Source organism: Eurytemora carolleeae, unplaced genomic scaffold (genome assembly GCF_000591075.1).
Source record: "Eurytemora carolleeae unplaced genomic scaffold, Eaff_2.0 scaffold728, whole genome shotgun sequence".
Lineage (NCBI taxonomy): Eukaryota > Metazoa > Arthropoda > Copepoda > Calanoida > Temoridae > Eurytemora > Eurytemora carolleeae.
Genome location: NW_019396676.1, coordinates 150,648 through 164,112, shown reverse-complemented (window position 1 = coordinate 164,112; position 13,465 = coordinate 150,648). Strand labels below are relative to the sequence as shown.

The following is a 13,465-nucleotide window of genomic DNA, read 5'->3' as shown; positions in this document are numbered from 1 at the left end:
GAATATCTTTATTATAAATCCACGAATATCTTTATTATAAATCCACGAATATCTTTATTATAAATCCACGAATATCTTTATTATAAATCCACGAATTTTATTTGTCAATATTGAAAAAGCAGAGGCAAGAAAACATAAATGGTCTAGACACCAGGTTGCGTATATATACATACATATATAATTTAATAAAAACTAAAATTTCTTGCAAATGTTTACTTTAAATTCAACTCCTTTTAACTGTTAAATTCAGCCGAGTTTTGCAGAAAAATATTTTTTAGATTAATTGGGTTTCGCTGGTCGAGGCCATAGGAAATCTAGTTAATCGAAAACACCTTGAACAGCAGTTTATTAAATATTAAATAGCACTTATTTTTCTTGTTCTGAAATTTCTGATTGAAAGAGAGTCTGTTCTCAAAAAAAAGGAGTTTCTAAAATTCCTAACTAGGAAACACTCTTGATAAACTCTTAAAACCTTCGCCCCAGGCCTTTAACCAACTTTCTGAGTCTCCGTAACGATGGCAGGCCTGTTTTTTCAAATGTTTTATTTTAAACCTACTTCCGGTTGTTAGTTTTTTTATCAACCCGTTAATGAAAGGAATAACGTTTTTCAAAAAAAAATTTCAAAACTTAATCACACAAAAGTGAATTTGCACATTTCAAATTTTCTTGTGTTTTTCACATTTTTAAAGAATTTTTGCTAAATTTAGTGGTGAAGGCTGCATGGCGCGCCAAGGCCCATGAGTATAACGTTCAGAGATTATCGTGTTGATTTCATTTTTAAATACATTTTGGAATTTTGTCTAATTTGCAAATTTTTTGCAGATTCTGAAAGCACATTCTAAACCTTTTATAAAATGTTTGTCTTGTCTTTATCTACAGGATCTACAGGGTTACACATAAATGTTGAGACTAGAAAGACGACCTAAACCACATTAAATATGACAATTCTAAGGTTGTTTTAAGTTTTCTGTCTCAAATATAGTCTTTTATAGCATCTTAATGATTGGACAAAGAAAGGAACAAGTTTAGAGTTTCATGGAACCATAAATATAAAGAAACAGACAGTATATTTTCCGTACAGTCGTCTCTGATGTCTCATCCTTTGTGGGTAACCCTGTACCTTACAAACTAAAGAACCCCTGGATGTGATGTATCCAACGGAGATAGTGCTAAATCTAATAAATTTCTATTCAACGTTTTTATCTTGTTTTCCTTGTTTCCCTCAAGGGGAAATTCACTTTTCTGTAGAACTATTGTGAACGTACTTGATGATCATCAAAGGTTCATCTAGATAGGTTTACAGGGTAGAGGAGGAAGGGGGTGGGGCAATTTGGTATCAGTTGCTTTTAAAGGAATTGAGACTTTGCCACAAACTCAAAATTTGTAATCTCTGTATCTGTGTAACCTGATAATATAAACCTTTGATATGTCAAACTTAGATTATTTTTTCTAACAGAATTCAAAGGTTGAAATATCTAAGGTCTACGACATTGTGTTGCAAAGAAATATGGATTAGAAAATCAGAGTTTGTGGCAAAGACTCAACTTCTTAAAATTTATTGTAATTCTTTAAAAAGTGTTAAGCTTCGTGGGGAAGGTGTTAAAATGATCCAAGTCAAAGTTACCGAAACTTACAACAAAATTGAAAAATTGTGTAAATCCAAATTTTTTTACTAAAGTTTTCGTTCGCTGGAAACCCTAATTCTGATGCATTTTCAAATTTTTCTTTTCGCTAAACTGTTCGCTGCTACATATATCCTGTATCATCAGAATGAATTGAATTGACTTCCAACTTTAATTATCAAAATTCCAAACAGAAATCAAAATGAAAATGAAAAGTTGAAAATGTATTTTTGAAAAATTGAAAAGGAAACAAGATTAGAAACTTAATAATTTCATTAAATTGTCATAATTTCAAATTTTCAACATTCACTGAAAAGTTTTCCATTTTAACTTGAAACTAATCTATTAAGTTGACATATATTTCACAAAATTTTATATACTTTAAAAATCTAAAATTTATATAGACATTTTATCTTTATTCCATTACCTGAAACATCACTAGGGCATAGGATCAGGATTTTCCTTATCTCTGAATGAAAAATTTTAGCATCAAAATAAGCGAAAGAAAGAAGAAAGATAATTGAAGAAAAAAAAATTGTATTAAAATTTTTCCCTTGGTTTCATTAAAAATTGTAGAGTTATATAAACTCAAATATTCTAATTTACGCCGCGTAACATTATATAAACTCAAGTATTCTAATTTACGCCGTGTAGCATTATATAAACTCAAATATTCTAATTTACGCCGTGTAACATTATATAAACTCAAATATTCTAATTTACGCCGTTTAACATTATATAAACTAAAATATTCTAATTTACGCCGTTTAACATTATATAAGCTCAAATATTCTAATTTACGCCGTTTAACATTATATAAACTCAAATATTCGAATTTACATTATATAACATTATATAAACTAAAATATTCTAATTTACGCCGCGTAACATTATATAAATTCAAATATTCTAATTTACGCCGTGTAACATTATATAAACTCAAATATTCTAATTTACATAACTCAAATATTCTAATTTACGCCGTGTAACAATGTTTAGATATTTCTACTTGATTTGCTTTGCTACCTACGCTAGGGCACATGGTCCAGAGGGATTTCAGAAAAGTTTTGTCCAGGTTTGTTTTTATCATTAATGTCTTGAGCAAAAAAAAAACATTTTTAAATTTATTTTGATGAATTCTAGTGGATGGATGAACATAAAGAGCTACGAGTGATGATTGAAGAAGGAAAAGACAAGCTTGAGTGGTACAGACAGGTAAACAGTCATATTCAAAATGGCTGCCATTTCTGGTCCCCACGTGATTTTAAGCTAAATTGCGCATTTTCAAGGTTGATCCTGCGAAGCTGAATACTTTGAAGGAATTGATAAATGCGCCAAATTATAAGGAAAACATGGCAACACTTATCAGGTAAAATGGAATAAAAAATAGATAGATATAGCAACCAATATTCTTTTCAAAGAAAGATTAAATTTTATGAATCGCTATCAATATTAATTCTCTGAAAGTGGTATATCAGTCAGATATTAATTTCATATCATGTTAAATGAAGGGAAAACTTGTTTTGGCTAAAATTAAAACATTGCAGTTTTCTCCAATTTTTACAATACATGGTTGGGATTGGAAGAATTAAAATACAGCATATTCAAGCACAGATTTACACTTAAGAAATATTGAAAAAGAGAGATTATATTAAATTATTATTATTAAAGTGTTTGCATTCATCAAAAGGCGTTAGCATGCGCACGGTTTTGACAAATTTTCTATGATTTATATATACTCCATGATTTAGAACCATCAATGAGTTATATATATACTCCATGATTTAGAACCATCTCTGAGTTATATATACTCCATGATTTAGAACCATCTATGAGTTATATATACTCCATGATTTAGAACCATCTATGAGTTTGCTTTCCTAACCTATGCTGATCTACCAAGAGGACCAATTAAAAACAACAGCATGAGAAAATTGGCTGCTAAGGTAAATTATAAAAAATTACAATTTATAATAATAACAATAATAATAATAATAATAATAATAATCATAATAATAATAATAGTAATAATAATAATAATAATAATGATAATAATAATAATAATAATAATAATAATAATAATAATAATAATAATAATAATAATAATAATGTATGTAGACCCTGCTTGAGATTCTGCCCCCTGATATAGCTACGAATGTTCAGAAGAAACTAGATGAACAAAATGCTTCTCCTGACTTTGTAACCCTCGTCGGCCTTGTATCTTACTACGGACAAGAACAAGAAGCTTAATTTGACTCTCCACATTTATTTAATAATTGACGGCCAATTCCAGTTTGGCCGATAATTATAAATTTTAATCCTTGACTTTTGATTTAAATGAGACTTGTTTTGTAATAATAACAATTATATGATATAATAATAATAAGCACCATGTAAAAATCTAATGTGAAAATAAAAGTGTAACCGGTGATTTTTATTTAAAATTGTAGTGATGAATTTTGTTCAAAAATGACATTGTTCAAAATATTAGTCTTCTCCCAATTCTAAGGTGAGGGTTGATTTGCACAACTAGCTGAACAATTCAACATCTGGATCCAGCCTAAAGAAATAAATAAAACTTGGAACATCCATTTTAGGACTAATTTGATAACAATGAGACGTATTTTTCGGTGTATAATTTCTAAATAAGAGCGTAACGTCGTTTGTAAAATTTCACCAGAAGGAATGGGTTCGCAGGAGGAATAAAGAAGCAAAACTTCGACTTATTTGTTTTAAAAATAAAATTAATATTTACCAAAAAAATAAGGAATTTATTCAGTTAAAAATAATTTAAATGCATGGTTCAGAGTTCATTTTCACTGCTTAAAATAACTCTTAATTTAATCAGTATATTACCTAACATTTAGGCAAATTTTTTTGCTCGCATTGCGCAAAAAAATGTTGTGCAGAATAGTTAATACATTTACATTAGCATGCACTATTATAAGCTATAGGAAATCTGAAGCAAAATTAAAAACAAGAAACTTTAAACGATCGATTACATTCTATCGCGCGGTATTTTGATTTGTACATTTTAATTATTTTTTTTTAACAAAAAATCCCAGGAAACATTTTACCCGACTATTTGTGCCGATGGCGAAGATGGCTGGTAAATAATTTTGGACTTTATATATGTTTGGCATCGGTTTGTCGGAGATAAAATGTTTGCAGGGTTATACAGGGACCTTTTCACAAAATTACACAAAGTTTTAAACATAGCGTTTGTTTTTGTTAAATTGATTTTCTTATTTCTATACACAATTTAAACTGATTCAAAAATATTAGTGAGCATTTTATGAGCTGTCCTCATCAACTTCTAACATATTTTTGTGGGTGTCTTTACAGATTAAATTGATAAATAACACTAGAGTTTAGATAAATAAAAAAGAGATAATAGCTTATAAAGACATCAGTAACATTGCTGTATTTGTAATTACAAGGAATCTTCATTTGCGACGGTGCACTTCAAACATTTAACTGTTCCATAACATAACTCGGAGCAAATTAACATTTTTCTTGCTTTTAAAAGTGTTTAATTCCGACACCTTCCTTTTTTGTTTCTGCATCATAAATCCACAATTACTGATGATAAACCAATAGATAAACCAAAGTTGAAAGTAATTAATTGTCAAGTAAAAACATGGATTTCTCGTTTAGACTTGATCAGACTAAACTTTTAAGCGTGCCATTGTGTTTCGAACATACCATGTTTAAAAAAGGAATTGAGTCTTTGCCACAAACTCTGATTTTCTAATCACTATATCTTTGGAACAAAATGTTGCAGACCTTAGATTTTTCAAACTATGAATTCTGTTAGATCAAGTAATCTGAGTTTGGAATATCAAAGGTTTACAACATCGAGTTCTAAAGATATTGGGGTTTAAATATTTGATTTTGTTCCAAAGACTCAATTCCTTTGCTGGTCTGTTTGTCTGTTTGTCTGTTTACAATTAAAGTAAAAAAGATTGCACCAATCGGCCCACATTTTTTGTGGCAACTCAAATCACCCAAAGGAAGGTTTATGAAATGTCAAATTCGACTTTTGTCCGAAAAAAGTGCCAAAGTTTAAATAGAAAAAAATAAACTATTGTTTATTGGAGAATGACGAAACTGGCAACTTGAATAGCATCAGTTTAAAGGGAGTGTTCGCGAAAAATGAAAAGGGGTATAGGCTTAATGCGATAAAAAAGCGCTTTTGATCGCTTCTAATCTTACTTCTATCTGCTGCGTCTATAAAGAGAAAATTGTTAAAGACGTCTCATACCGAATAACTTAGCGGCCATACAAATTGAGAAAATTGCAACATACTACTTAGACCGTAAAAAATCAATTTAATTTCAAACAAATCATTCAGATATTACAACATATAGTCATCGATTATCTTTCGCCACATTTGTATATAGTTTATATTTTATAATATTTTATTTTTTAGAAACCCGTTTTCAATGGATTTCGAAAATTGTGAGTGGTGTGCGGCATTCTTAGATAGTTGCGCAAGCGACAAGAGAAATAAACAAATTAATTAGAAAATATTATAAAATATAAACTATATACAAATGTGGCGAAAGATAATTGATGACTATAGGTTGTAATATCGAAATGATTTGTTTGAAATTAAATTGATTTTTTACGGTCTAAGTAGAATGTTGCAATTTTCTCAATTTGTATGGTCGCTAAGTTAATCGGTATGAGACGTCTTTAACAATTTTCTCCTTATAGACTCAGCAGATAGAAGTAAGATTAGAAGCGATCAAAAGCGCTTTTTTATCGCATTAAGCCTATACCCCCTTTCATTTTTCGCGAACACTCCCTTTAAAGATAAAAGTTTACCAAAAAGGGGCCCAAGAACCATATTAAGATTCACTTTAAATAATGTTTCTTTGTAATCGAGCTTGCGTCAGAATGTTTCTGATAAATTTCTTATTTTTATATCCACTAAATTATGAAGGGTAAAATGCATTTTCTCCCTGATTGAGAGCAATTATTGGATCGATAATAGATAAATAAGCGGGAACAAATTGGTTCTAAGAAATTATGTTCAAATAGGAATTGATTGGCAACTATAAGACTGTCTCCTATCTTTTTGTCATAATATATTGTCAAAATGTTCAATATTTTGCCAGTTTGTAAGGCTTAGATCACATTTTTAGTCAGGAGTTGTAAAAAAGTCTTTTGTGATTACTGTAAAAATTTAAGACAATTTACTCATGTTCCAAATTTTTGGGATACCCTGTACAGTGTACAGTGTACAGTGTACATACATAAATGCAAATTTTAGTTTTGTACACAAATTACAATACAAACATTATCTTGAGGTAACTTGAGCCAAGTGGAACGAACTAATGGAAATGGGGGATTCTCTTCCCGCATTTTCTGTCCCAGTTCTACCACGAGAGGTCTCTAGTGTTCTTGAGGGGGGTCTACTTGAATCAGCTGATGAGGCCGGATCCAGGTGAGAGCGCAGAAACCAGTTTTCTGACGGAAGTCCAACGCGCCATGTGCCTCCTCTTTCATAACAGTTCAAAATGAAGTCACATTGCTCTTTAAAGTTTCACGATATATGATTTGTTGTTTTCAAAATTGTACAATGTATTGGCTAAGTTTTGAAAAATGTTTTTAAAAAGATTATTAGCGAATTTCGATTTAAATTATATAGAGCATTAGGCACGGACATTGTAAGTTATCAAACTTAACAAGGCTATGTAAAAAAGCTAAAATCAAACGTTTTACAATTTTATTTAAAATATTGCCTCTTTCAGCAGAAAAATTAACAAAAGTTTTCGTTATTTTTAAACGCACCGGTTCTTAATTTTAGCATATTTATTTTCTTCCTTGACAATCTGAAAATCAACATATTTTTGCCGTTCGCTAAATTTAAGAAATCTTTCGGTTAATTTTAGAAGCCCACCATTCGTTAACGGTACGTTAACCAGTTCTAGGCATGCCTAATTTACAACGGTACCCATTAACACTTTATCTTATCAATCCTGAACTAAAAAAAATCAATTTTCAAAGTATAAAACATGGATCTAGATCATGCAAAGCTTTAAATGGTACTGTTGTTAATCGGGCAGAAAATAGTTAAATAAAGGAACCCTTGAAACAACGTCTTCGCTCCACGCTTCCTTTCAGGGTTTAAAAAAATGGTATTTCACCTGTTTTGATGTCTGACGAAAAGCACAACCGGAATACCAATCACAAAAACAGCAGCCTTCAATAATAAACAGAATTATTTTTTTCTTCAGAAATATTATTTTTATATTATCGATTTTTTTGCATTAATTTTGAAATTTTCTTATACTTAGAAACTGTATTATGGTCAGAGGACAGTAAATACAGGGTTACTCTCAAAGGATGAGACTTTAGAGAAAATTTTACTGAACTTTTTAAAACCATTTCCTTACATTCGGGGTTCTTTGAAGGCCAAAACTAGCTCATTAAGTAAATCATCAAATACTCAACTGAAATCATAAACCAAAAAACAAGCTTTAAATCATCATATTTTTAGAGTTTTGGGTCGTCTTTACAATCTCATCTCTGTGATGAACCCTGTAGACAATTTCATGTCTTTTGTTCTAGACGTTTTTTTTCATATTCTAGAAGATAATTCCACACACCCATTTATTAAAGAATCTATCAAATGATGTACGATTTGCTCTCAAGCTAAGAAAGCAAAGTTTATGCAACCCAATGAAGAATGAAAATTCATTTTTAAAAATATGCAGAAAATGGCGAGAAAATCCTTTAAAAAAAGGTCAAATTTAACATCGCTAGTGAAATCTACCTTTCAATGGTGAATAAAAAAAAACACGTAAACATTCAGCAGAGAAATTGGGGTTTAACGGAATGATAGACACGGGTGACGAAAGACACAACGGATAGACACTATATAGAGAAGGAGAAGCTCAAATTTATCCTATATTGCTCGTGCAACTTTGTGACCTCGTAGCTTCTCTAGTTTTGATTTTATTAGAAGCGTTAGCAAAAAAATATATCCGGTTACATATTAGAAATGCAATAGCTCTTCTTTAAGAGAAGTTAGGATTGAAAACATAAATTCAAATTTTACTTTTAATAATAAATTCAAAATTACTTTTGCTTGACATGAAGAAATCCCATATGACATGGTTGTGGTCAACCGAGAGTAGTTTAATCTATTATCAAACATCACATTGTGAGCAAGTAAAATCCACTTGCATCGGAAACCCCTGTCAGAACGCCAATTTTAAAATCAAACCAATCAGGAGAGAGCCGGAGCTGACTTAGACCAATTTAAAACACATTTTGCACTTTTTCTAGGGGAAAATATAACTATCAATTATTGCTACATTTTTGCTGCTACAAAATTTCCTATATACTAGATAAATTAAAATTATCCAATCATATGATTTAGCGTTTTTTCTTGGTTTTTATTCAATTAAAAAGTTTATGATCTGTTGTAAGCAGAAATTTAGGTATTTTTTCGCTCTTAATTCAAAAAAGGTCCCTTTTTATTATTGTTCTCTTATTTTTGCAAGAATGGAGCAAGAGATGGAGCAAAAAAGAGTTGACTACTAAAGATGAAGAGAATTTATATATACTTTGTAAAAATCCAAAATGAATATCTAAATATTCAAATAAGCATTGATTTTTAGATGGGTTGACTCTAGGTTTAAAAGTTCTATCTAAAATTTTATTAATTCAAATGTTTTAAAAATGTTATCAACCGTGCAGAGATTATTTTGTCAAATATTCTCGAGAAAATGTTCTTTATTAGAGAAGTTTGATTATTGAAACTGTTTTTGTAAAATTTATCTATACTGGAAAACTTGATGGTTGCACAGCCTAATCTTACTTTGCAGTATAAGTTTCTAAACTTGTAATGAACCATGCACCTGAGAAGAGAACATTGTGCATCACAATACTAATCTCTTCTTGTAAAATCATAACAATTTAAATCTGGGAATTTTCCATATTTCTAAAAGATGACGTCCGCGTCAATTTATTATAATTTGTCCATCATTAAACCAATCTAGGAAATTATAATCAAGAAAATATCTTAAATGAATATTATGCTCTATATAATAAAACTTTTCCAGCGCGCTTATATACAGGGTGAGTAAAAAAGAGTGAATAGTGAGATCTTGCATGTAATAAAGTATTTTTTTTGGTAATCTCATTATTGACAAATATGTATGAAATATTTTATTTTTCTTAATACGCAATCTGAGATACTGTTTAAAAAGTCTGCAAAACAAATTTTTACTCAAAATTAGATGAGTACAAAAATAAAAGTGCAGGAATATATTATTTCTTACACACCTTAAAATATTGAACAGATCTGATGAGTAGTTTTGGATAAAATTCGCGAAGTTAAATTAAGAAAATTGACACCATGGATGTAATATAGGCTAAGAGAAGCTGCTCTGATTATGTAGCAAATATAGAGGTCCTTATTAATAATGTTGTACATTGTCCATATAGCTACATGTGCCCATCAGTAATTACGTAAATCATGTATTGCGATTAACTAAATCAAATATGTAGATTTATATATATATTTATAACTCTGTCATACCCATATTGTGATTGCATAACTATAACTACACGATATATATAACAGCGTATAACTTGTAATTGCGCTGCAAAGGCCCAATTCTAATCTAAACTGAAGAAATATAGCTAAGTTGATATAGAGACTCAGCTATGATTGGGAGTAATTTGGTTTCGTTGAAACATACAAATTGAGATAGTTGCCTTGAGTTTTGGCTTGATCAATTAATTGCTAGTGTTTGGTTAACATCCATAGCTAACGAGATTGCACCCAGTTGTAGTGGCGTTGATAGTTCACAAGATTGTAGCCATATGTTGTCAAGAGAATCTGAATTGTACCCGGATAATTACGTGTTCGAGAAATTGTTGTGGAGTAGGCGTTTACTATATACATATATATCTCACCAGTAAGACCATCCCTACTATAAAGAGCGGATTATTGGTAACTTGTGAACTGTAAGGTAGAGCAGAGGACTCAGTTGTACTTGAAAAAAAATAATAAAAATTCTTAAAACAATGTATAAATTTTTCAAGACCTTTAGCAGTAAAAATGTACAAAATTATTAATTAATTATGCCCAAGTTTAGTTCCGCCATTTATTCAGTGGTACCCATACAACTGTCAAATAGGATGACGAAATTTAAGCTTTTTTAAAAAGGTATTCTCAAAGTTCAAATCTTGACATGGTCACTGGTTCTGGTTCCTCTCTATAGTTGTGCCCAATATAAAAAGAAACATAAAATTAAGTAACAAAACCCTTACTATGCCTGGTAGAAACTGGTTGGGTTTGGTGGATATCTTGTTGGATACTCAGTGCTCCGGGTAGGGTAGGGTAGAGGATACAGGGTGGTTCTAGTAGGATACGGATACAAGGTGGGCCGGGTTGGTGGCTCAGGAGGGTAGGAACTAACCAAAATGTAAATAGTTAAACATCTTTCTCTCGTAATAAAAGATTAATCACATATTTTGTTTCTTTTGTTTAAATACAGCGTTAACTAGATATTTTTGAAACAATTTGTAAATAGAAACTCATTCATTTCAAAAATTGTTTGTCAAAACTTTTCGGGCTCAAATTTGTTGTCAAGACTAAACCTGGACCTATAGAAGGTGTTTAATATTTTAAAATAAAAATTCTCAAAAATTTAGATTTTTAAATGGTTTCGTCTATTCGTTTTTTGTTTTTAAAATCTAAAAACTTACACTTCGTTAGTTTTTAAAAATCCAAAATGAAACGAAATAACTAATTATAGCACTGTTATTTTGGTTCGAGGTGTTATAAAGTTTTTGCACACAAATTTTCTCTTTATCGATAAGGTTCTAGCCTTGTAAGATTTAATCTGATTTAATATACTCTAAAAGCAAGTCGTGCCAAAATAATAGTGTCATAGGTATTTTTTGAAACGTTTGTCTACTTGTCTTATTTCAATGGCTATTTTTAGATCAAATAAACCAAGAATGTAAGGCAAGGAAAGTCAATTGCGGTTGTGTATACTCTGTGTACATATTGAAACCAGTTCTCTCCTGGCGGAATTTGTAAACAATAATAGATGCATCAGTGTTCGTTTAGTGTCCGAGGAGGTTAAAAGCATTAAATTTTTATAATTTTGATAATTCACATAATAATTTCCTATGACCAGAATATTTCATTGATTTTTTATATGAATGATGGATCCCATGTCAGGCTTCGACATCCGTCTTGTGTTTACATCAGCGCTGACTAACTTCTAGCCCTCTTTGAAAAACATTTATACTCTATCAAAAAACTCTCTAGACTAAAGCTCTAGAACTCTGTCTTAACCTTATCACCCAGAGACAGTACACTGCAGTAAAAGATGTGTACACTTCTGAAATGACTTTCCTTGCCTTACATCCTTGAAATAAGCTTTGAAACAAAGCAGAAGTCAAAATCTAAAGTTGATTACAAGTTTATTTTCATTTCAAATGAAAACAAATATTTTGGAAAAATCCTAAATTTTTGGGAGAAAATCCAGCAACCATTCAAAACTTCATAGCACACGTGCTAATGTACAGCTAATTTAACTTTATCGCACGATGATTACTTTATAGAACGTTTATAATGAAATTCGCGATGCAGTGAGGAAGAATGAAAAAGTACACAATAGATTCATACAACTATTGTATTTTTAGATACGATACCGCTTTCAACAATGTATACCAAAGAGTATGAAATTGAAGGGAAGATACAACTGACGCGGACCGCCCTTGTTTATGCATGCTTTGCAGATGGTACTACATTTGTATAAGAAATATTCAGAATAGATTATTGAATGCGCGGTAATTGTACATCAGACAAATATTTCTTAATCAAATAAAGTACCGTCTGCAAAGCATGTATAGCATGTATATTGTAAATGGTAGGGCGGGCCGCGTCAGTTATATCTCCCTTCTATTCCATACTCCTTGATGTATACATGTACAATGGTGCTATGGAAACGCCTCAACACGGAAACGTCTCAACGCGGAAATGCGTCAAAAACCGGTTTTGAGGAATTTCCGTTTTTTTGGGAAATCCCTCAAAACTGGAAAATGTTGAGGGATTTCCTAATATTTTTGAGGCGTTTCCTAATATTTAAAGTTGAGGTGTTTCCTCTTTTTTTTTGAGGCGTTTCCTTTTTTTGAGGCGTTTCCGTTTTTTGAAAAAAGTTTTAAAACTTTATTTTGTTGAGGCATTTCCTCTTTTTTTGAGGCGTTTCTGTTTTTTTTGTTGAGGCGTTTCCGTTTTTTGAAAAAAGTTTTAAAACTTTATTTTGTTGAGGCGTTTCCTCTTTTTTTTGAGGCGTTCCCGTTTTTTTTGAGGCGTTTCCGTTTTTTGAAAAAACTTTTAAAACTTTATTTTGTTGAGGCGTTTTCGTTTTTTTTGAGGCGTTTCCGTTTTTTGAAAAAAATGTTAAAACTTTATTTTGTTGAGTCGTTTCCTCTTTTTTTTGAGGCGTTTCCGTTTTTTTTGAGGCGTTTCCGTTTTTTGAAAAAAGTTTTTAAACTTTATTTTGTTGAGGCGTTTCCNAAAATACGGAAACGCCTCAAAAATTTTGCGGAAATGCCTCAAAAATATTGGGAAATCCCTCAAAAATATTGGGAAATTCCTCAAAAATAATTGTCAGGTGAAAAGCGGAAACCCCTCAAAAATTTTAGGAAACGCCTCAAAATAAAGAGGAAACCCCTCAAAAACTGGGTTTTGAGGGATTTCCGTTTATCTTGCAGAAATTGCAGAAACGTCTCAAAAAACCGGTTTTTGAGGGGTTTCTGCTTATTTTTGAGGCATTTCCGTGTTGAGACGTTTCCGTGTTGAG

General features: G+C 30.9%; 2 protein-coding genes across 5 annotated transcripts in view; one reads left to right on the top strand and one right to left on the bottom strand.

The window, feature by feature from the left end:
* The window catches only part of LOC111707254 (paladin), a 13,983-nt gene extending 9,930 nt beyond the window's left edge, over window positions 1–4,053 (top strand). The window contains exons 9-13 of one of the 2 annotated variants that reach the window (XR_002766398.1): window positions 2,622–2,697; window positions 2,766–2,837; window positions 2,912–2,991; window positions 3,446–3,568; window positions 3,741–3,833. Coding sequence is in view for 1 of the 2 variants with exons in the window: in XM_023480322.1 (XP_023336090.1) it covers window positions 2,622–2,697; window positions 2,766–2,837; window positions 2,912–2,991; window positions 3,481–3,568; window positions 3,741–3,872 (448 nt within the window). In the remaining variant the exon portion in view is untranslated. Of the gene's footprint in view, window positions 1–2,621; window positions 2,698–2,765; window positions 2,838–2,911; window positions 2,992–3,445; window positions 3,569–3,740 lie in introns of both variants that reach the window. The other variant, XM_023480322.1, reaches the window with a different exon arrangement.
* Window positions 4,044–13,465, bottom strand: part of LOC111707252 (uncharacterized) — a 24,395-nt gene continuing 14,973 nt past the window's right edge. Inside the window, exons 13-16 of one of the 3 annotated variants that reach the window (XM_023480319.1) lie at window positions 10,917–11,060; window positions 10,560–10,638; window positions 7,778–7,833; window positions 4,044–4,182 (exon numbers count right to left, since the gene is read on the bottom strand). In XM_023480319.1, coding sequence (XP_023336087.1) covers window positions 4,152–4,182; window positions 7,778–7,833; window positions 10,560–10,638; window positions 10,917–11,060 — 310 coding nt within the window. In that variant the 3' untranslated portion in view covers window positions 4,044–4,151. The other 2 variants (XM_023480318.1, XM_023480320.1) reach the window with 2 other exon arrangements.